Below are 24,167 nucleotides of genomic sequence, written 5' to 3'. Positions count from 1 at the left end.
TATAAAACCCCTTTGGGACATGACTCGCCTAATCCCCCCAGATTCTTTCATCTTGGTATTCATAAAAACATTTTTCAATAAAAAAAATTCTTTAATAAACTAAAGTTTACATGTACTATTGTAACTATAATGAACAATTGTACCGGATTGATTTTAATTTGTTTTTACTACAGTAAACCAAAGTTTTAGTTTTCTTAGTAAAGAATATCAATGTTAAAAGTTTTGTCTGCTATAAATCAATTTTTCTTTATTGTGGTAAATTAAAGTTCCAAAGTTTTCACTATAGTTCATGTTTATCAAAGCTCTTACATTGATGCTATAGTTAAGTAAAGTATTAAACTTTAGTTTAATACTGTAGTATTTTTTGTTTGGGGTTATCAAGTCTGAAAGTGACTGTACAGGTATTTGATTATACACTGTACTAGTAACTTTAACGCAACAACTTGAGAATAACACAGGTCGTATTACATGTACACATAATGGAAGAATAATCTTGCTTAAATAACGAACATTGCTTTGGTAAAATCATTTACAAAGAAAAATACAATGACCTCATGACACAATTTAAGGTATAAAAAAATATCGAATCCTTCTACAGTTCATTAACATACTAAAATAATTGAGTACACACTACGTAAATGCATGGTTATTTGCATTCTGATATTTCTTGAAATGTGACTTTCCTCTGCCCTTTTCCTCGAATTTCTCTCTATCTTTGGGTTCTTGTAAAGAAAGGATAAATTCATTAGAATCTTTGGCACCAGAATTCCGACAACAATATTAAAATGTGTAAAATTCTAGAGCTTTGATTAACTTTTCAAAACAAGTCACATATAAGTATCCAATCCTAAAAACAAAATTATTGCTATTCGATAATTACTAGGTTAGTGATATACACAATCATGTAGTTATAGGTTTTACGAGTAATACTCCTAATTCGTAGCATCCTTTCTGTATATCAGTAGTTCCAGAATTATGATAACAATATTAAAATATTAAAGTGTGTAAAAATTCTGGAAGTTGTGATTACCTTCTCAATACAAGTAGCAAATCCTACAAAAAGTACTGTTTCCTCGATGATAAGTAGTTTAGCGATATGTACACATTCATGTAGCCATAGGTTTTACGATTAATACACCTAATTTGTAGCATCCTTTCTGTATATCAGTAGTTCCAGAATTACGATAACAATATTACTATATTAAAGTGTGTAAAATTCTGGAGATTTGATTAACTTCTCAATATACAAGTCACATATAAGTATCCAATCCTACAAACAAAATTCTTGCTATTCAATAATGACTAGTTTAGTGATTTACACATTCATGTAGTCATACGCTCTATAAATAATACTCTCAATTTGCTTCATTATTGCTTTCAATCTTCAATACTTCTGTTTTAATATCTTACAAATCAGACATTATTGCCATTTTATTTCATGCTGATTTTCCATTTTAATCCTTTCAATAATAGCATCATCAGTTTCCTTTCTTATAACGTCCGTTTCTTAATTTTATTAAGTTTATCCAAGTACGTCTTTAGAGTGAAAGTTTTCCAACTTTGGCAAATATCTGCCATCAATGACCAGGTGTCTTCAAATTCTGTCTGAGGGGTGGAGGCTGAGTTCACGTCAATTGTTCTGAATTGACCCAATTCTTTCGATATCATCTCCCACTGTTTCTTTTTGTGTTGAATGCTCCACTCTCCATTTTCTTTTCTTGGTTTGGGAATAGCGGAACAAATGTGTCAATCTTTGAGATCAATGAGAGAATTTGTTGATGCTTTTACTTAATTATAAACAAAGGTAGGAAGAACCTCCATCTCCAGTATATCTCTGATTCCTTGAATTAGACCCATCGTTTGTTGCCAATCGAAGTTTAGATTGATTGACTGTTCCTATTAACGTCCCTTTAAAGAATTTTTCACTCATATGGAGACATATGGAAGCAAACATGCTCCACATTATAAATTAACCTTATCTTCTTAATATGCAGAGCGACTGAGAACATATGTGCACTTTCACTACAGTTTGTACATCATCACAAGAGCGTCATCCTCAGTCCAAAGTCCTGGGCCATGAATTTCACGATTTTGATTACGTGCTCAATACTTATTAAAATTACAATAACTGTTTGACTGCTTGATATCCAAAAGTACATAATCAGATTTAAAAAGTGAGAGTTCTAGCTTAATTCCCAAGTTCCGAAGGGGAAGGGACAGGGACCATAAAATTAATAATTTTGAACCTCTTCTTGTATTAAATCTACATGCCAAATTTTAGATTGGTTCAGCAAGGTAGAGGAAGCTGAAAATATTCAAAACTTTAAAACCGATGCATGATTGACGACGAAGGACTAAAGATATTTAGCAATAGTTAACATAAGGAAATCTGTTGAGCCAAAAAAAAAAAAAAAAAAAAAATGAATGATTATAAAATAATAAAAAAAATAAAAATAATGATAAACGAATAAACAACCTGTATTTTAGGTGAAGATTTTCTTCTGAAAATTTCAAAATTGTCCAGCTTTTTATTTATTTTTTTTATGTACCCACGAATTTCCCATACCGCAAAAAGAAGGCAACGCTTCGAAAACCTCACATTTATCTTTAAATTTCAACAGCATTCTTGGATGGCCAATTCTCATGCCTACTTCGGTGTATATTGCAAAATATCAATGATGTCAATGAGAAATTCGCTGAGATAAGCATTGAAGTTGCATACATGTATTTACTGAAGATTTTCACTGTAGGTCTTATGCATTGTTCATTGCACCTGTGTTCTCTGGCTTCATAACTGCTTTTTTAATATCTTTTACATCTAACTTGACTTCTTGCATATCTGACATGAGAGTCTTTAACATTTCGTGATGTTCCAGGCAAAGCTTTTGTATAATAGATTCTTCATCTTCCCTTTTCAAATTCAGCATTTTAATATCCTTAAGTTCAGCAAAGTACTTCTTTCCAGTGAAGGCTTCCAATCTTTGACAGATATCTGACATCACTGACCAGGTGTCGTCAAATTCCTTTTGAGGGGTAGAAGCTGAGCTAACGTGTGCCGCCAATCTATTTCGTATAAACCTTATTCTTTCGATATCGTCACCCACTGTCACCTCACCTGCAGCAGGTTCTTCTCCCCATTTTCCTTTTGTTGGTTTAGGGATCGTTAAACAAATGTTTCTTATCATCTTGTATGTAAAGGAAATATCGAATTCCTTATATCCAGTATTTTTTGCTTTTTTCAAAAGACCTTCTTGATCTGGATTCAACTTCAAATTCTTCCTTTCTTTGCTTGATAATGAATTCACCTTGTTTTCAATATCAGAGGGAGGGACTTCTGACTTTAGAATATCTCTGTAGGCCTGATTTAAGACATCGTTCGTTGCCATTCCAAGTTTGGCAAATCTGGATCGACCCTCTAGATCTTGTCCAGAAGCTGTGGAAGTTCCAGGATTACTCTGGTTTGTCTGAAAATGATAATTAGATAAAAATACTAAACTTCTTTTTAGAAATACAGATAAAATAACACAGAAATTTAAATGGTAAATGAAATCTTAAATATATTTTTCTTGGACATTAATATCCTAAAATGGATATAAGATGACTCAGTATTTAATGAATATATTAAATATGAATGTTGCTATGATCCAAATGTCATATCATTATTCAATATAAAATTATCAGAAATGATAAATTGGATTACATTTGCCAAATATATGTTTTCTGTATTGATGCATTTCAGAAGAATTACCTGTTCCCAATATTTTGTTATATCTTCTTTAATGATACGATGTTTTTTGCTTGCTGGACAAGATGGACACAGAAAAATGTCTTTGATGAACTTTGATTCACTAATGACAGCGCTTTCTTTGCTGTCACAAAAACCAGTAGATTTGCATTTGAATGCAACCTGGAAATCTGAGTTTTTCTGGAATGTGTTGGAGAGGTTGTGTAATATACGCTCAATGTTTTCTCTAATCTGGTGACAGGTTGAAACATCAACTTCTCCCTCCACAACAAACACCTGTACCTGAATTTCTGTTTGAGTCATTCCGAGCATAATGTTATGGTGCTGGTCATGAAACACTAAAATAGCTGCAGTCTTGTAAATGCATCCTCTTTCTTCATCTGAAAAAATCTCCCAAGGAATCTGCATGCATGTTGCTACAAGGCGGTGGAAAATTTCCACAGGAAGAACATCAAACGTGTAGCAAAGGATGGAGGAGGCAGGGTATGATGAGAAGCAGTCCACTGGAAATTGCATCATGTTCATACACGGAACATACCATGTTTTTTCGCTCATTTTAGCTAAGAGTCCTAACTTCTCCATGTACATCATGATGTCCTCTTTGTGTTCAAGGTAACCATTGTTGTTCATTCTCCATATAGCAGATAGCAGTGCTTCATCTAATTCTCCAGTTTCATTGAATTTGTCCCATTCTGAGGCAAAATTAAATAAATCTTCTTGTGCATGGTTTTTATCTGTTATGACATTTCTAAAGGCATCTGCAAACCACTGAACATCGAGGATAATAACTTTATTGAGGAATTGTTGATTGAAGTGCATAAGTTCTCTGATGTCGTGGAAGAACTGCAGCATGGCATCCATATCTTCAATAGTATGGAGCTTTATTCCCTCTGGCAATGTTTCATTAAAAGACTGAAGTTCAACCCTACTCAAAATTTTGCGAATTTTCTTTTCCTGAAAGAATGTTTCAAACATAGCCCATGACTGTGGAAGCTCTTCACCCCAGTGATCAAGCTTGCATACAACATCAGCAATGGACATCTTTAGTTTTTCAAGGCTTTCATTCTCATGGAATCCGACCGAAAATCGCCGTTTCACATCGATATGTTTTTGCAAAGACTTCTTCTTCATGTCAAGAGTCTTCCATACTTCTCGGAAAAACAATTCTTTTTCCTAACAAAAAAAATTGCTTATTTTATTTTTTGGTAAGAAATAAGTCATAGTAAAATAATGTTCATAATCATACAATGATTGTTAATATTTGTTCCCCCAGAGTTTTTGAAACACATGTATACCTGATATTATTACCGTAAAAATACTTTTTTCCACAGGATCATAATTCTGCGAAATCTCATTTTCTGATTAATCCGCGAGTAGAAAATTATGGAGATTTCTTAGACTGTCACTTCATGCCTTACATTTATAAGGATGCTTGGACAACCTTTCCGCGAAAAATCTGTGACCATGTACATAGCGTTAATAATACCACGTGAAAAATGTACTTCTACAGTATATTAAATATACATGTATACAAATCAGAAAAACCATGACAAAGTAATATATTTGAGTACATAATAAATAGCAGTATTTAAAAATGATACCTTTTCTGTTTTGTTCTCACAATGTGTACCAACCAGGATGACAGGAGCCTTATCACTGCCATATTGATGAATGGACTTCATCCAGAATTCTAGATAATCTGAAAAACAAAGAAACATTTACCGGTAAAAGTTTTCTTTAACATAGATTGCAGGAAATGGCAGACGTAGATGAGAAACTCTATATGTCAAAGCTATTTACAAGGCAGGGCATAATATAACAAATTTATTGCCTTTGTCAAGCTTCACAGAAGGACACAAAAAATAGGAGATCATTCTCATTTAGGATAAAAGTTTCTTAGGTCTAAAGTTTCAAAATTCAATGGGGCAGATAGGTTCTGAAAATGGAAAATTTACTTATTTCCTTTTTAATATGGCAATTACATTTATCAATGGAATAAATTTTGATCTGATGCAGTGGTGCTTGAAAACGATTTGGGCCATACATGTAATAAATGATAAGCTACCTCTGTGTGTCCATCCCCCATAAACAGAACCTTCCTGACAACACACTTCTTCTCCAACCTTGTCATCAAACTTCCTCTCCATATTCAGCACCAGAATGAAGAACGCCCGAGGACTCAGAAAAATCTGGTGTGAGGCATAATATGAACACTGTCCTGCAAAGTCAGTCATGGATATTTTTTTATCTGGATCTTCTGAAATATCTTCTGCACCTATCTGTAAATTTCCAAAAATTTCTGGAACATGACGAAAATCTTTTCTTTCATTCATAACTTCTGGTACTTTTTCTGGTGATGTGGCCCCCTGTGGTTCATGGGATGAGGTAGGGTTAATGTCGGTATCATCTTGTGATATTTGTCCACTGCTTGATGCTTCAGTCGTACTGCCCTCATCATCTTCTGGTTCCATCTTCTCCTGTGTTTCCTCATCATCTGCTGCATTTTTTGCATGAGATTCAGGAACACTCTGGTGCAAATCTATTTTATCAAGTTTAAGTTTGAAGCGTTGTTGTTGGCCTGAAGAATTTGCTGTAAATAAAAATGCATGCACATTTAACACCGTCTCACTTTGTTGTCCCTGTACTTTATGCAAATAGACATTTATTCTACTTTATATAAATCTACAACTCAAGAAATGAAAGAAAAAGTGAGCTAGCTCACATACCCCACGCTCCCCCATAACTTGACGGTGAAACACATTTAATGAAAGGCACAGTGCACTTTAAATACATAGTATAGATTACAAAGGGCAATAATTGCAAAAAATCTTCACATCAAAATGACTTGCATATGAGGACATTTAAATGTGAATGAAGTTTCTAGATAAATTATGGAATCAAAATTTCTTGACAATATACAAATCCACACATTAATTTGAAGTGGTGGTGGGGGGGGGGGGATGAGAAATTTTCTTGAATAATAGGCAAAACTCTTTGGGATAATATAATGGAATATGTCCTAAATATCAGCATAGGTTGACAAAACTATGTAAAACAGTTTAAGAGGAGTGGTGCTAACAAACTGTTCATCTCTATATTCAAAATATGGCAAAAAAATCTAAGTTCAAAAGTGGAAATTCTCGGGAAAATAAAGGAATCGGAATTTCCTGGTAATATGCACATCCACATATTGTGTCCTAAATACCTGCAAAGTTTGACGAAATTCTGTGCAGCGGTTTATGAGGAGTTGCGCTGACAAACTGTTCATCTCTATATTCAAGCTATGGCCAAATGCCTAAGTTAAAAGTGCGGAAATTCCCAGAAAAAATAATGGAATTGGAATTTCCTGGTAATATGCACATCTACACATTGTGTCCTAAATACCTGCAAAGTTTGACAAAATTCTGTGCAGCGGTTTATGAGGAGTTGTGCTGACAAACTGTTCATCTCTATATTCAAGGTATGGCCAAATGCCTAAGTTAAAATTGCGGAAATTCCCGGAAAAAATAAAGGAATCGGAATTTCCTGGTAATATGCATATCTTCACATTGTGTCCTAAATACCTGCAAAGTTTGACAAAATTCTGTGCAGCGGTTTATGAGGAGTTGCGCTGACAAACTGTTCATCTCTATATTCAAAATATGGCAAAAAAAGCTAAGTTGAAAGTGCGGAAATTCCCGGAAAAATAACGGAATCGGAATTTCCTGGTACATGTAATATGCACATCAACACATTGTGTCCTAAATACCTGCAAAGATTGACGAAATTCTGTGCAGCGGTTTATGAGGAGTTGCGCTGACAAACTGTTCATCTCTATATTCAAGGTATGGCCAAATGCCTAAGTTAAAAGTGCGGAAATTCCCGGAAAAAATAATGGAATCGGAATTTCCTGGTAATGTGCACATCTACACATTGTATCCTAAATACCTGCAAAATTTGACGAAATTCTGTGCAGCGGTTTATGAGGAGTTGCGCTGACAAACTGTTCATCTCTATATTCAAGGTATGGCCAAATGCCTAAGTTAAAAGTGCGGAAATTCCCGGAAAAAATAAGGAATCGGGATTTCCTGGTAATATGCACATCTACACAATGTGTCCTAAATACCTACAAAGTTTGACGAAATTCTGTGCAGCCGTTTTGAGGAGTTGTGCTGACAAACTGTTCATCTCTATATTCAAGGTATGGCCAAATGCCTAAGTTAAAAGTGCGGAAATTCCCAGAAAAAATAATGGAATCGGAATTTCCTGGTAATATGCACATCTACGCATTGTTTCCTAAATACCTGCAAAGTTTGACAAAATTCTGTGCAGCAGTTTATGAGGAGTTGTGCTGACAAACTGTTCATCTCTATATTCAAGGTATGGCCAAAGGCCTAAGTTAAAAGTGCGGAAATTTCCGGAAAAAATAATGGAATCGGAATTTCCTGGTATTATGCACATCTACACAATGTGTCCTAAATACCTGCAAAGTTTGACGAAATTCTGTGCAGCGGTTTATGAGGAGTTGCGCTGACAAAAAAAGAGGACTGACTGACTAACGGACTTACTGACTGACTGACTGACGGACCAGTCAGAAACATTATACATGTACCTCCCGCAACTAGTTGCGTGGGGTATAATAAAATCTAGAGGTACTGAGAGTATTGAGCTCACAAAATGATATCCACAGGTTCCATATGAGAAAAATGGTGAAGTCTGTTTTACTATTGAACAAGAGGCCCACGGGCCTTATAGGTCACCTGAGCATTATGCAACAACTTTCCAGTTACAGTGTATTGAATTTGATTCAATATTATGTTTTAAGCCAGATGCTATATGACATTCACAATTTTGAAAGAGGCGCCATTGATCATCATAACAATAAACTTAGCAGTTGCTTAGCTTAGTTACTGAATACCCATATGCAGGGTAGGGGAACAAAAATGCATTCCAACTAATCAGTAATATTCATCAATAATCAGTAGTGCCCCTAACACTCTGACATAAATCTCTGACCCCAGGTTGCACAAATTTTTAAAAGGCACCCTTAAAATTGCCTATCAAAAAGTAAAGAAATGTTTTATAAATACAAAGGACCAGATTTCAAACAATTAATTCATTTCCAGTATATAAGTAGAGCCCCTCCCCCACCCCTGACAATTGGGCCTTGAAATTCACAATTCTGCAAGATTAGGGCCCTTGCTAATCAAAACTATATAGTAGTTCATCTGCTTCATACCCAGAGACAGAGAAGAAAATTTTCAAAGATTTAATGTATTTTCACTATATAATCAATAGAGCCCCACCCTAACACCAGAACCCCTGACCCTGGGGCCATAAAATTCACAATTTTTGTAGAAGCACTCTTGCTCATCATAACTATGTACTTAGTTAGTTTATTTAATACATAGGAGCAGAGAAGAAGATTTTCAAAGAATTCATATAATTTCACTATATAATCAATAGAGCCCCCCCCCCCCCCCCAACCACAGAACCCTTGACCCTGGGGCAATAAAATTCACAATTTTGATAGATGCACTCTTTCTCATCAAAAATATGCTCTAAATTAGTTTATTTAATACCTAAGAGCAGAGAAGAAGATTTTCAAAGAATTCATGTAATTTCTCTATATAATCAATGAGCCCCCCCAACACCAGAACCCTTGACCCTGGGACCATAAATTCACAATTTTGGTAGAGGCACTCTTGCTTATCATAGCTATTTACTTACTTGGTTTAGTTAATACCCAGGGGCAGAGAAGAAGATTTTCAAAGAAATCATGTATTTTTACTATATTATCAATAGAGCCCCACCCTAACACCAGAACCCCTGACCCTGGGGCCATAAAATTCACAATTTTGGTAGAGGCACTCTTGCTTATCATAACTATGTACTTAGTTGGTTTATTTAATACCCAGGAGCAGAGAAGAAGATTTTCAAAGAAATAATGCATTTTCACTATATACTTATTTAGCCCCGCCCTAGCACTAAAACCCCTGACCCCAGGGCCATGAATTTCACAATTTTGGTAGAGGACTCAATGCTGATTACAATCATGCAAATAGTTTGACTGCTTGATGTCCAGGAGTAAAGAAGAAGATTTTTAAAAATTGCATTAATTTTAGTGGTTTTGGCCCCACCCCTCAGGCCCCAGGGGGGCAGGGATCATGAAATTCGCAATTTTTGTTCCCCTTTACCCACAGATGCTTTGTGCCAAATTTGGTTGAAATTGGTTCAGTGGTTGCAGAGAAGAAGCTGAAAATGTTCAAATGTTAACGCACGACGGACGACGGACGACGCACGACGACGGACGAAAACAGATAGCAATAGGTCACCTGAGTTTACTCAGGTGACCTAAAAACTAAATATCTGTCCAATCTTAACATAAAGAAGGAGATATGCAATGATAGTATGTAGTAACTTGAACTGTCCAAACAGGACAAAATACCCCCCCACTGGGTTTTTCAGAAGTAAGTTTTTCCATAATAAAGATATGTTTCAAAGAGGAATTACTAATTTTTTTCCAGTGACCTTTAACTTCCCCTAATGACCTTGGGTCAAGGTCATGACACACCCTTGGGTCATGGGCAATCTTTGTGTAAAATAAGAACCTACCAAGTTTATCCATAAGAAAGATATGGACCAGACATGATTATGAAATTTTTCTTCAAGTGACTTGGATAAAGGTCATGACACACTCTTAGGTCATGGGCAATATTTGTCTAAAATGAAAATCTTCCAAGTTTATCCATAAGAGGGATATGGACCGGACACAAAATTTTGAAATTCTTCTTCCAGTGACCTTGAAGTTCCCCAAATGACCTTGAGTCTAGGTCATAAGTAAATATGACAGACCCTTAGGTCATGGGCAATCTTTGTGTGAAATTAGAATCTACCAAGTTTATCCATTAGAAAGATATGGACCGGACAAGAATTATAAATTTTTTCTTCCAGTGACATTGAACTTCCCCAAATGACCTTCGGTCAAGGTCATGACACACTCTTAGGTCATGGGCTATCTTTGTCTGAAATGAAAACCTACCAAGTTTATCCATAAGAAAAATATGGACCAGGCACGAATTATGAAATTTTTCTTCCAGTGACCTTGAAGTTGCCCAAATGATCTTGGGTCAAGGTCATGACACACCCTTAGGTCATGGGCAATCTTTGTGTGAAGTAGTAGATTCAAATGTTCTTCTGTTAGAAAGATATGGACCAGACACGATTGCACAGACAGGCGGACGGACGGACAGACGGACAAGGTGATTCCTATATACCCCCCAAACTTTTTTTGTGGGGGGTATAAATATTATGTGAAATTGTTATTTAACTTTATTAAGTTGTACAGGTGGAGTTGCAAATACGAGATGCCTGATACCATCAATATAATGGTACTTTCTATGTTTTGCATTAAGAAACCAGAAAGTTGTGTCCATTCAGAGAAGGTTTAAAATTTCTCTATATATTAAACAAAGATTCTATGAAAGTTTCATTAGTTTTATTTATAAGTGCCTGTGGTACAGATTTTTATTCAGTGTTAAGTGGTAATGAGGAGTTGCAGATATGAGATGGATACCCCAAAATGTAATAGACGGACTGATGGAAAGGTGGATAGGAGGACACCCTCATCGCTATTAAACACCCTACTTTACAAGCAGACAAATAGGTGTAGAGGGGGGAGGTGGTGCTTCCACATAAGTTTCAGCTTTTCTTGCATTGTGGTTCTTGAGAAGAAGATTTTTTAATGACCCACCCTATTTTGTCTTTTCTTGATTATCTCCCCTTGTATGGTAACTTGGCCTGTCAATTTCACAATTGAAATTTCTCTTCACCTAAGGATGCTTAGTACCAAGTTTGGTTAACATTGGCTGAGTTGCTATTGCGGAGAAGTCGAAAATGTGAAAAGTTTACAGATGAACAGACAGCTAGACGGACGATGGACAAAATTTGATCAGAAAAGCTCACTTAAACCTTCAGCTAAGGTGAGCATTAAATACCTTGGATGCTTTCTTTCACATCAAACACATCTGTGTGGATATCGACTCCTCTAGTTGACCTGATATTTTTCTTTATTTTCTCCAGGTCAATGCCCTTCAGTCTCTCTAACAATGTTGTTTTCCCACTACCAGCACACCCTATTATCATCCCAGAGGCATGGTACATGGTTGTCTTCCCTTTCTTTAAATTCTCAATGAAATTCGTCACTGATTTGTCTCCCCTTAGGATAATCTGCATTGGTATTCCAACTGTAATGACAAAACTCTAACGTTACAAAGCTGTGACGGAGTCAAACAAATGATTATAAACAATCATGAAGATAACTTTCCTATTCTCGAGATCCAAATATCGAATGTAGAATTTTCATTGATTTATTTATCCCTTATCAGTATGTGAATTAAAAATATAAGTAGAAAAGACAGATGAACATTTTTATCTTAGTATAAGTCATCATTTCGTAAATTCTATGGTCGATACAATGACATTGTCAGCAAATACAATTTATCATTGAATGAAAAGCTGACTGAAGGTTTTTCATACCAATTGTTAGTCCATTATTTATACACTGAATTGACCACGGATTTTTTCCGTTATATCCTGATTATGACAACGAGTACATGGCGGGTGTGACCGGTCGGCAGGGGATGCTCACTCCTCCATGGCACCTGATCCCACCTCTGGTGTTTCGGAGGTCCGTGTTTGCTCTGCACTTATTTTGTATACTTGTTTAATGGACGTTGAGATTGAATACTGTTTGTTATTTCCATATCCTTCTTTTTTTTATAATAGAATACCTTTACTGTTAAAACAATACTCAGCTTATACTTTTTAAAACATAAGTCTGTTTGTCTAGCAATGATCATAAGCCAATACATGCAACATAATAACATGTTAAAACATAGGTCTGTTTGTCTAGCAATGATCATAAGCAAATACATGTAACATAATAACATGTTAAAATTTGATATAACACAATCTGAATTGTATACTTATTTGAAGAAGCTGTAATTGTGACAAAAATTGCATTCTGACCAAGATTAAATCGTGAATCAAAAGTAGCATATAATCTATCTTTAAAAAACGGCATAAGTTTCGGAAAATCATAAATGTATACCTTCTCAAATTACCTAAGAACGATTTCATTTAAGTTTCATTAAATTTGGTAAAAAGATTCTAAAAAGGACGTCCAATGAGTACAGTCTACAGATGATAAAATGACTCCAACAATTCTTCAAAGATGAATGACTCAGGTGAGTTGAGTGTCTATCGTACTTAACTTACAACATCAATGTAAAGGATTAAAAGGGGGAAAAAAGATTTAAAAGTTTAAGTTATAGATAAAATCAGGGACAAATAAAATACATGTAAATTGTTACTCATTAGCAAAAAACTTCTATTGTTAAATTTTATCCAAGTAATTGGTTCAGGTGAGCTGAAAATAGACCTACATTTTCTAAATACGGCCTCATGGAATGACTGGTCCTCCATTGTTGGGTTCGTGAAAATGTCTTCTTCTAGTCGTGTTAAAAACTCTTCATTTTTATCTGGCATTAACCAACAGCAAACTTCATCCTCTCCTCTCTGATAATTCCAGGATCTACAGTACTCAGCAATGTTTTCTTTTTCTGCCCAAGTCAAGAAAATATCAGCAGTGTTTATTGTATAAACTTTATTCCGGTCTTCTCTGATTATTTTAGGACTCTTTAATAATTTTAAGAAACTGATATCTTTGAAGCATTCATTGGAAAAACTGATCTCGGACTCATTAATTTTCAGAATTGGTTCGTATTTTTCAAAATCTGTAATAGCAAATGGCTTTGAGATTTCCTTGGAGTGAAAACATTTGGCAACAGCATTATATTTGGTCATCCAGTTTCCTTCTTTCATGTTTATTTTGTAGGAGTCGGAAAGAAGAAGGCACATCAATAATGTATCTCCATCTACAAAATAAACAAAAAATATATACAGATATACAAGCTCGGAATGTATCAACATCAACGTCTGTTAATATTTTTTGATCGGAATGGAGTAAGCTTTATATCTACATCAGTATTACACAAATAACAAATGTCCTTACATTGATTTAAATGTTTCTGAAAAGGGACTTGTTATTGATGCCCACACAATTCATTTGAGCCTCTGTACAAAAATTCCATCAGATGTATAATTGAATAAATTAGTAAAAGCCCTTCATCATATAAAATGTAAACATTGGTAAATACATTCCATTCGACATTTTGATTTAGGTGCTTTATGGCCTTGCTAAAGTGACCTTGCATAAAGGTCAACACATATAATCACTGTACCCAGTATATGCTTTAAGTGTTTTCCCATTAAGATAAACAGCTAGACAGAACAAGCGGTCCACGGGCCTGATAGGTCACCTGAGTATTGTGTAACTTTCAAACGATTAAAGAATGAGTGCACTTAAGTACGTCATTTGGAACCTTTTCGGCTACCCATCTTAAGCTTAACATTACAATATATCGCTAAATTAATCTATGATTAATGTGCAAGCATATGCTTTTGATATTTATTTCTAGAATTTTTTGCCATATATATTTTTATAATTACAGAAAATGTAATTGAAAAGAACATGTAAAATCCTTAAATTCCGGAAATTTGAACGGGACCACTTTCGAATCTAAGGTATCCACAAATAGGCGGAGACATTTAAATCGCATGGCTGTGGAATGTAAACATTAGCACATATGATTTTTTCAAAATATGCGAATTGAAATGGAGAAGAGAGAGAGAGAGAGATCGTGTTGATTTCATGGTTCACAATTATTAAATGATTCTAATGTTAATAAGGGATGGGGTAAATGTCTTGCTGTGCAGACCATAATACAGAGGCGACATAAGCCTATACATGTACTTACTAATGACACTGTCAAAACCAGAATTCTTTCAAAACACCCATTATGAAAAGCATAAAGATAAATAAGAGACATATTATCTTCAAACCCTATTAAAATTTGCGCAAAACTCTCCTATAGTTTGAAGTTGGAAGTACGATAGATAATGTCACAACAGAGACTTAAACACAATGATATTTTCAATGAAAGCGTTAGGGTATCGAACAGCAGAAGGTCACGTTAGAAAGCTGATTATAATATCAATCGTTGGTGCTCGGTGACCGGTTAATTTAGTAGCAATCTCGACCCTAGTTTGGGGACATTTTTTTTTAAATTAGATATGAGCCGCAACTTGGCCAACATTGTCCTTTGGATATGTATAAGTTTAAGTTAAAATACACATTCTGTGCAAATAAGAAAAATGGCCAAATTGCGGCTCGATGTAAACAAAGTCGTTGAAAACTGGTATGCATATGGATAACAATAGAAATGGGACAGAACTGTTAGACCCACGTCTCAAAAGCTAGTATCGCTCGGCATTATTTAATACTTTCATGTAATATAATATACCAAAACCTGCTATTGAGACATTGTTTAATACCTATAAAACATAAATTTAATGAATTTTGGAATTTTATTTTGCGCAAAACATCCGGATCCAACTGTCATAGCTTAAGTGCAGTCATTCTTTATAGCTTACCTGAAGATGTCATAAATAGTGAGGTATGTGTATGCTGTAAGTGCTACAATGAAATAAGAATTGATAGTCAATAATCATGATAATGGATATTATAAGTGGCAAAATGTTTTATATATTTTTAGTTTTACACAAAATCTCAAGACTTTATATGTCTGGACAATAAAAAATATTTACAAAAATGCAAGTGTATATATCTGGACAATAAAAAAATATCTACAAAAAAGCAACTGTATTATATGCTATTTTTCCAGCAAGATATAAGCAATTTGCCACACCAATAAAATTCTATGTTTGTTGGACCCGCCCCCTTGTATTTAAACAAAACTATACAAATAATATTAATTTTAATTTCCCGCACCCTGGAAAATTTTTACTACTTTCTGCCCCATTTCTGCTCTATTTTTCGTATTTTAAATCTGTGCACTCTGCAAATCAGGAAAAAAATATAGTTGTCCACTCAGTTTTTTTTTTTTCACTGTCAGTGTATAAAATTTTGCTTTAATATTAATAATATTATGTGTGTTCAACCACTTGCCCGCTCGTACTTTTTTCATCAAATGTCCGACAAACAAGAAATTAAATTGGTGTGGCCTTATGAAATGAACACAGTGCATTATAACATTTATGTATTACACATATATTAATAATACACATATATATTAAAAAATGTTTGATTCTATTGTTTAATGCTTCCTGCTGATATATCTAATAAATTCAATGAATGTACACAAATTGAACTCTATGAATTTATGAAATTGCATTTTTCTGTACATTATTAAAGTAACCTACCCATACTGTTTGTTGCATGGCACCAAATGAATAAGATGATTGTACCAAGGACATTTAATCCAAGAAACAGGATAATCTTTCTTGACTGAAAAGGACAAATAAGTATTTTATTTTTGAAATCTGAAAATTTTTAAAAGAATGTAAAATGAAGTTTTTACAAATTCAGTTGTTACCTGTTTGAGCCGTAAAACACTTCTGAATTCTCTTGTGATGTTTCTGATAAATGATCTCTGTGGGCCAAAGGGATAAATTGTTCCCTGTAAAAAATAAAATCATAAAATTATTCAAACTATTTATACATAAATAAATTTTATTAAACATGGGGAAAAAAATTATTTGCATTAATTGATGATTTATATTCAGTTGAACTTTAATATGTCAAACTTTGATATCTTGAATATCATGGGTATGTTTTACTGATCCACTTTAAAGTCCTTATCACTTCCCCTTGAAGTTCCGATATACTGTAGATCACTAAATTTTTGCGACATTGTATTTAGGCAAGATTTTCATTGACTCTTTTTAAGCGAGACATAACTTTCATCAATTGTTGTCATTCCTCTATATAATTCAAAGGAATACTATTATAATGAGAATGAAATTTTTCCGAGCTCAGTGTCTCACGTAACTAAGCAAAATAAACTTCTCACGAATAAAAGCTGATTTTTCGTGTATTTCAACCTTGTTATTTCAATCATTAGATATCTTGACATTTTTGTCAGTGTAATCTGGTTAAAGATAAAGTGATTTCACTGAATCAAAAATTTTTTTTTTATAGTTTTATAATTCATATTGAAAACTATCATAATGGAGCAGTTTCATTATTACCATTGGTCCACTGTGATCATGCTGGTGTTCATTGTATGAGTCTGTAATGTAAGAAGTCAATAAAATTACATTTAGCATTATAACATGCTCATATATATAGATGATGAAGACATTAAGTGAAAAGTCATTCTGAAATAGAGTTTTTCAATTCTTTAAATTAAGAAAACATCTGGCTCAACGTACATATAATATGTAAACACTTGTAAGATTAATTTACAGTTCACTACCCAAATTATATCTTAACAGATCAAATACATCAAAAGCTAAATACTCTATAGATGCATAATATTAACCGAAGAAAGCAAGAGCATCAGTTTACATCAACAATCAGAATACTGCGGTTCAAGTCTTGTTGTTTTTCTTTGCAATGAAAGTGTAATCTCAAATTATTTTTTTTCAGCTGAACTCGGTTATTAATTTATGATTCAAATCCACAGATAAATATGCCACTAAAAATATATCATTATAATAAACACACTTACATTGAAATGTACTATGGCTAAGTACACTGCTGCTAATTAAATCTCGCATAGACCTCTGTTTGAGTTGTGTGTTGTGTGGTTGCAGCCCAAAAAATGTTTTTCTCTCTAACTCTATTCAAAATTATGATAACTACTACTAGAAGTTATTCCCCCATCAATTCCACAAGTAAAAAAAAAACACATTAAGGTATATTTAAGTTTTTCTTTTAAAGCAAGAAAATCTATATTTAAAAATGTTGCTATAAATGTCTGTCAAACAGAATTTTCAATATCTCTCTTTTAAAACTTTTGTAATGAAAAAAAAAATACTTGTATAACTTGAAATAATACAGTCAGATTATATATATCCCCTTCCCTAAGCATCAACACTTAGTTCAGTGACTGTGTAAACCACAAAAATCAACCCTACATTTTCTGTCAGTGACCTTCAGTGCTTGTAATGGTGTACAATATTTCCTCTTTCATAATAGTGATACTGGCAGTAATAATAAAATAAAGTAATATAAAATAATGAATTAGTTTTATTGACCCACTATTTTGGAACGAAGCAGGAGGCTAAGTTATTTTCTTTTCAGGAGGTATTTTTACACCTTTATAATGAAAAGGGGGCTAACTTAATTTTCTTCTTCGTCTTCAAATACAAAACTGGATTGTCTCCCTTTCATTAGCAAGTTACTAAAATTGTTCAATGCAGTTGTATTCATGCTTATTCTATGGTATCTAGGAAATATTTTTTTGTTCAAACAAGAGGCCCACGGGCCTTATAGGTCACCTGAGTATCATGTAACAACTTTCCAGCGATTGTATTTGGTTCGTGTTTTAAGCCAAAAGCCATTAAATTCACAAATTTTGAAAGAGGCACCATTGCTTATCAAAGGGCAGATTTCAAAGCATTAATTTATTTTTATGGACTGGCCTCCATGTACCCCTGAGCCAGCAGCCCTGAAAATATCTATTTTGAAAGAGGTCCCTTTCCTCATTATAAGGCCAGCATTTTTTTTTTATGTTTAGGTTTAGTTATGAACATGAGAATAAAAAGTCCCGAAGGAAAAGGAAATAATTTTTTTTTGATAAGTCAGGGGCATAACTTAAACAAGTTATTTTCAAAAATAACTCAAATGAATTAATTTTTTGTCTTAATGAGTTACTTCTCTTTGCTATGACCTACTTTTTCCCAACCTTAATAACTCAAACACGTTATTTTTCCAAAATAGCCTCAATAAAATAATAACTTGTTTAAGTTATTTTGTGTCATTCCTCCCTAACTTCACACCCCGTGCACCAAAGGATTTCGCTCGTGCACCAAGACAAAAACAAATGTTTGACTAAATCTAAACCTTGCTCAAAGCAGGAAAAGTGTCCAAAGTCTTGGGAAAAGTGGGGAATTTTTTTTATTTAATGATAAAAATTGGACATATAAACCATGTGGATAAAACCACAAAATAAGGTGTAAATGCTGTTTATCCCAACCTCCTCACCAATTCTCCATTGGAGTCGGTGAACTCCATTTAGTATTACATAATGGAATCCCAAAATGCAATGCAAATTGGCAGGAAACACGAAATTTCCATGAAATCAATGTCCAAGTAGGATATAAAAATAACTTATTTAAGTTATTTTTCAAAAAAAAATTTTGTGTGTGTGAAATAATGTAAAATAACTCATTTGAGTTATTTTTGAAAATAACTTGTTTGAGTTATGCCCCTGACTAAATCAATTATTAACATTTGTACATTTTTTTTATGCTATCCTAATAGGCTCCTTACCACTGGAGACATAATACTTACAAATAGGAAAGTAGAATATTTAATTGCTTATTTCATCATCTGCCAGTTTTGGCCAGTTAAATAAATTTTGTGATGTTGATCAAAATATATTTTAAAAAATCAATTCTTTAAAAGTCTTTCAATATATCTTCATTTCTTTAATATGTGTTAGGTGAATGTGTAGACATTGTTCTAAAATTTACTTGATGCTAAAATTATAATTCCTATCATAAAACAGACAGGGAGTATTGGGGAGTACGGTCAACAATTTTTCAATTGAGTGTAAAATAATTTTTCTGGCTGACACAAATGATACTACATGCCTGTATATATTTGTATATTCTTGCCTTTAAGTTTTAATAATTGAGTTTTTTTTTTATTTCTTCAGGTTATTGTTTATTTCTTCCTCAAAGGGACTTCGCTTCTCCCATAGTTTTATTCATTACATCTGATGCATAAGCAACCCTTTTCTGAAGAATGATGCTTAGACTGTAAGCTATAACAGAGACCTAAACAATGTCCCTGGCAATATGCAATAACTACCACGGGCAGTTTAAAAGAATGTCAGACTGCTCGGCCCAATGACACCTCGGCCCAAGGATACCTCGGCCCATTGACACCTCGGCTCCGACGGCTCGGCCCAAATTTGCAGACACCTCGGCTCATATAAGAGACACCTCGGTCCAAACAGAAATATTTATTTCAATTAAATATATTTATTATTCATGTTGTTATATATCTATGAACTGCAAAAGAAAATTAATTTGATACATTTGCAATCTTTCAAGATGGCATATTGACGGTAATTAAAGAAAGACGATCCATTAGTAACTTGATTATAAGTGCTAATCATTAAACAAACAAGAAGACGCAGTGCACCCTTTAGAGTCTCGAGCGCGTGTCATAGGGGGTGGTGGCTAAGAGGAGTTACATGTAATTACTAGAAGCCATAATTGGGAGTTAGGCCAGCATTTTTTTATTTTTAGGTTTACAAACCCGCCGCTCAAGTTTTTGAATTTTCAGAAAAAAAATAAAATTGAGAAAAACAGATTTTTTCTCTTTCCAATGTCAAATTTGAGTCTGGATCGAGATTTCAAATTTATGAACTCGTACTTCCTGTTTTAAATGAACATGGCGGTAAAGAAAAGAGATTTGGTAAAGTCCATATCGGCATTAAAGCTTGGTTTAATGTAAATATTTCCAGATTTACGGTATTCCTATGTAAAACTTTGGTCGGCCATTTTGGCCCCACCCTAGCCCAAGGGGTCATGATTTGAACAAACTTGAATCTACACTACCTGAGAATGATTCCACATAAGTTTCATCTTACCTGGCCCAGTGGTTCTTGAGAAGAAGATTTTTTAAAAATGCTATTAATATTTCACTAATTCATTATAATTATCTCCCCTCGGAAGAGGGCGTGGCCCTTCATTTGAACAATCTTGAATCCCCTTCACCTAGGGATACTTTGTGCCAAGTTTGGTTGAAATTGGCCCAGTGGTTCTTGAGAAAAAGATGAAAATGTGAAAAGTTTACGACAACGACAACAACAACGACAACGACAGACGACGGACAAATTTTGATCAGAAAAGCTCACTTGAGCCTTCGGCTCAGGTGAGCTAATAATGTATAATGTTGCATTGTAATAAATAACAAAGTAAATAAATAAATAAATAAATAGACCTGTTACCTCCCAATCAACGGATTGTAATTTGATGTTGTGCTGTGGTTTGTTAGAAAATACTGAAATTATCGTATATTTATAGTAAACGTATACAGTAAAACTCGGTTATAGCAAAGTCCTGGGGTCCTGTGAATTTACTTCGCTATATCCGAAACTCATTATATCTGTATATGGAATTCGTATAACCATTACAGCAAATTCGCAATATGCATGTTTTCCTTCAAGTATTTCTATCAAATATGTTAGAGAAGCAAATATTACAAAACATATCTTCGATAATTAAGGTTATATTATGAATTGAATTCGATATACAAATGCTAAAAGGAAATAAAGTCAGTTTAATTTATCAAATTTTTTGAGATTTTTGAAAGTTCGTTATAAAAAACGTAAATTTCATAATATTTATCCTCAACGGGAATCAAAATTAGTTCGCTATATCCGTAATTTCGTTATATCAGAGTTCGTTATAACCGTAATATTTAACAAAGATTTGTTAAGAATTTTGCCGGACACCCAGATAAACTTCGCTTTAACCGTGAATTCGCTTTATCCGTGTTCGTACTATACGAGTTTTACTGTAGTGATTAAAAATATACATAGTATACATTTACATTACCATGATATCATGGATATAGAAAATACAAAAAAAATAATAATAAAACTAATTAAAACAAAAAAAATTAATTTTATTCCTGATGGGCCGAGCAGTCTTCGGTATGGGCCGAGGTGTCAATGATTTTGAGCCGACCTGTCAGGGCCGAGGTGTCAACCAGCACGGGCCGAGGTGTCGTTGGGCCGAGTAGTCTGTCTACCGTTTAGAAACCTGGGAGAGGAAAATAATTTACAGCTACTTTTGAAACGAATACATAATTATCTCACCAGCATGTCATTGTGCAACAAAGTCGTCAGCATTTTATTTGTCCTTTGAACGGGTGAAACGTTTTGAATGGCACTCTTATCGATGAATTTTACACTAAACCAAGCTAGCTTTATTTACCTGCCGTTTCATCGTAAAACCAAAAGTGCGAGTTCGTAAATCTGAAATCTCGATCCCGACTCAAATTTGACATCGGAAAGAAAAAAATTGTTTTATTTTTTTTTCTAAAAATTCAAAACCTTGAGCGGAGGGTTTGTAAAACTGAAAATAAAAATAAATCCTGGCCTTAAATATGTAATTAGATCATTAGCATATTTACCAGGAGCAAAGGATAAGATGTTCAAAGAATTCATGCATTTCACTATATAATCATGATTAGAGCCTCACCCTAACACAAGAACCCCTGACCCTGGGGCCATAAAATTAACAATTTTGGTAGAGGGACTCTTGCTCGTCATAACTACGTACTTATTTGGTTTATTTAATGCCAAGGAGCAGAGGAAGAAGATTTTCAAAGAAATAATGCATTTTCACTATATACCTATTTAGCCCCTCCCTAGCACTAGAACCCCTGACCCCAGGGCCATAAATTTCACAATTTTGGTAGAGGACTCATTGCTGATTACAATCATGCAAACAGTTTGACTGCTTGATGTCCAGGAGTAAAGAAGAAGATTTTTAAAGATTGCATTAATTTTAGTGGTTTTGGCCCCACCCCTCTGGTCCCAGGGGGGCAGGGATCATGAAATTCATAATTTTTGTTCCCCTTCACCCATAGACATGATAGATGCTTTGTGCCAAATTTGGTTGAAATTGGTTCTGTGGTTGCAGAGAAGCTGAAAATGTTCAAATGTTAACGCACGACAAACGACGAACGACGCACGACGCACGGCGACGGATGAAAACAGATAGCAATAGGTCACCCGAGTTTACTCAGGTGACCTAAAAATGAATCTTAAACTTCATTGTGTATTTAAATCTTGAATACTGTTCAATTATTTCCATATATTTCATCTAGAACTTTCCCGTACACAATATGTCAACCCAGTACACAGTGTAGATTTACTGAACACCTGCTACAGAAATACACACCATTACTAGACAGAGCTGTGTTAACGTCAGTGTTGTCTATATCAAATTGTCAACATCAGTATAAATTGTAATCTCTTCTGAATATACAATTACAGTTACTTAAAGTCAATACATTATAAAGGACATTGTAAAACCAGAAGTCTCTGTCAAGACTGTAGCTCTACTGGTTTATACTTAAAACAAAGGAATAGAAATGTAGCAGTTGGGACTTGAAAATTTAAAACAGCAATAAAAAGAAAAATGATCCTCGCCGCTCTCCAAAATAAAACCTGATCCAAAGTATTATGTATTATATATTATGTATTATGTACCTAGGTATAGTCTACTTGTGTGCCAAGTTATATTGAAATTGGACCGAAACAGTAGGAGGAGTAGCATTTTGAAAGCATTTCAAAGAAATTTCTATTTTTAGTAACCAACTCCGTTCATCAAAATCAAAAACTGATGCACAGAATTATGTATCTTAGTGTAGTCTACTTGTGTGATAAGTTATATTAAAATCAGTCCAAAACTGAAGGAGGAGTAGCATTTTGAAAGCATTTCACAGAAATTTCTATTTTTAGTAACCACGGCAGCACCGTTCATGGAAGTCAAAATTTGATGCACAGAATTATGTACCTTAGTAAAGTCTACTTGTGTGTCAAGTTATATTGAAATCGGACCAAAACTGTAAGAGCTAGGAATAGCATTCTGAAAGCATTTCAAAGAAATTTCTATTTTTAATAACCAGGGCAACCCCGTTCAGCAAAATCAAAATCCGATGCAAAGAATTATGTATCTTAGTGTAGTCTACTGCAAAATGAAAACCATCTATCCTTCTGTGTTCAATAAACCAGAAGTGAAAAAAGAATTAGATAGATTACACAATCAGTACGTACTGGTTCCTGCCGACAAAGCAGGTAACAACATTGTCTTCGTTTGTAAGGCTCATTATATTAATTGCATTTTAGAAGAACTTGGATTTAAATCTACGAGTGGTAATCCTACTTATACATATACTACTCTTTCTAAGGACGAAATTCTTCAAAATCACCTGTCAGTTTTGAATACTTTTACTATTCCACAGAGCCAAAATGAATTTGAACTACCTTATATATATTGGATTCCGAAACTTCATAAGAATCCTTACAAACAAAGATACATTGCAGGTTCCAGTAAATGTTCAGCCAAGCCTCTTTCGTTACTCCTCACTAAAATATTGACAGTAGTGAAGGAAAAACTTCAAGAGTACTGTACAACTATATATTCAAGAAGTGGTGTAAATCAGATGTGGATACTTAAAAATTCTAAAGAACTTTTGGACAATTTGAAATCACAAGACTTTACAAAAATCAACAGCATAAAAACTTACGACTTTTCAACTTTATAC

General features: G+C 34.1%; 1 protein-coding gene and 1 long non-coding RNA gene across 2 annotated transcripts; both read right to left on the bottom strand.

Annotated features, from left to right (window-relative positions):
- Window positions 1-16: 16 nt before the first annotated feature.
- LOC134251630 (uncharacterized) lies at window positions 17-13,693 on the bottom strand. Its single transcript, XM_062734037.1, has 6 exons — window positions 13,171-13,693; window positions 11,722-11,970; window positions 5,811-6,335; window positions 5,347-5,444; window positions 3,749-4,918; window positions 17-3,464 (listed from the first exon to the last, which is right to left on the bottom strand). Exons 1-6 carry the CDS (start codon window positions 13,643-13,645, stop codon window positions 2,754-2,756), a joined length of 3,228 nt encoding a protein of 1,075 aa, XP_062590021.1. The 5' UTR covers window positions 13,646-13,693; the 3' UTR covers window positions 17-2,753.
- A 1,568-nt stretch (window positions 13,694-15,261) lies between these two features.
- Window positions 15,262-16,943, bottom strand: LOC134251631 (uncharacterized). Its single transcript, XR_009988785.1, has 4 exons — window positions 16,898-16,943; window positions 16,243-16,326; window positions 16,070-16,154; window positions 15,262-15,323 (listed from the first exon to the last, which is right to left on the bottom strand). It is a non-coding gene; the product is annotated as an uncharacterized LOC134251631 (long non-coding RNA).
- Between the last annotated feature and the right edge of the window lie 7,224 nt (window positions 16,944-24,167).

Source organism: Saccostrea cucullata, unplaced genomic scaffold (genome assembly GCF_032062105.1).
Source record: "Saccostrea cucullata isolate Sc308-1 unplaced genomic scaffold, CSIRO_AGI_Scuc_v1 ctg2090, whole genome shotgun sequence".
Classification (NCBI taxonomy): Eukaryota; Metazoa; Mollusca; class Bivalvia; order Ostreida; family Ostreidae; genus Saccostrea; species Saccostrea cuccullata.
The sequence above is the reverse complement of the archived record's forward strand: the minus strand, read 5'-3'. Positions and strand labels throughout refer to the sequence as shown.

What these genes read in the sequence shown, in the direction of transcription:
- LOC134251630 (XM_062734037.1), bottom strand. Translation starts at nt 13,645, where the DNA reads ATGTGCCTTCTTCTTTCCGACTCCTACAAAATAAACATGAAAGAAGGA. An exon ending in TGAGGCCGTATTTAGAAAAT is followed by an intron (nt 11,971 to 13,170) that starts GTAGGTCTATTT and finishes TTGTCATTACAG; the next exon opens with TTGGAATACCAATGCAGATT. An exon ending in TAACAAAATATTGGGAACAG is followed by an intron (nt 3,465 to 3,748) that starts GTAATTCTTCTG and finishes TATCATTTTCAG; the next exon opens with ACAAACCAGAGTAATCCTGG.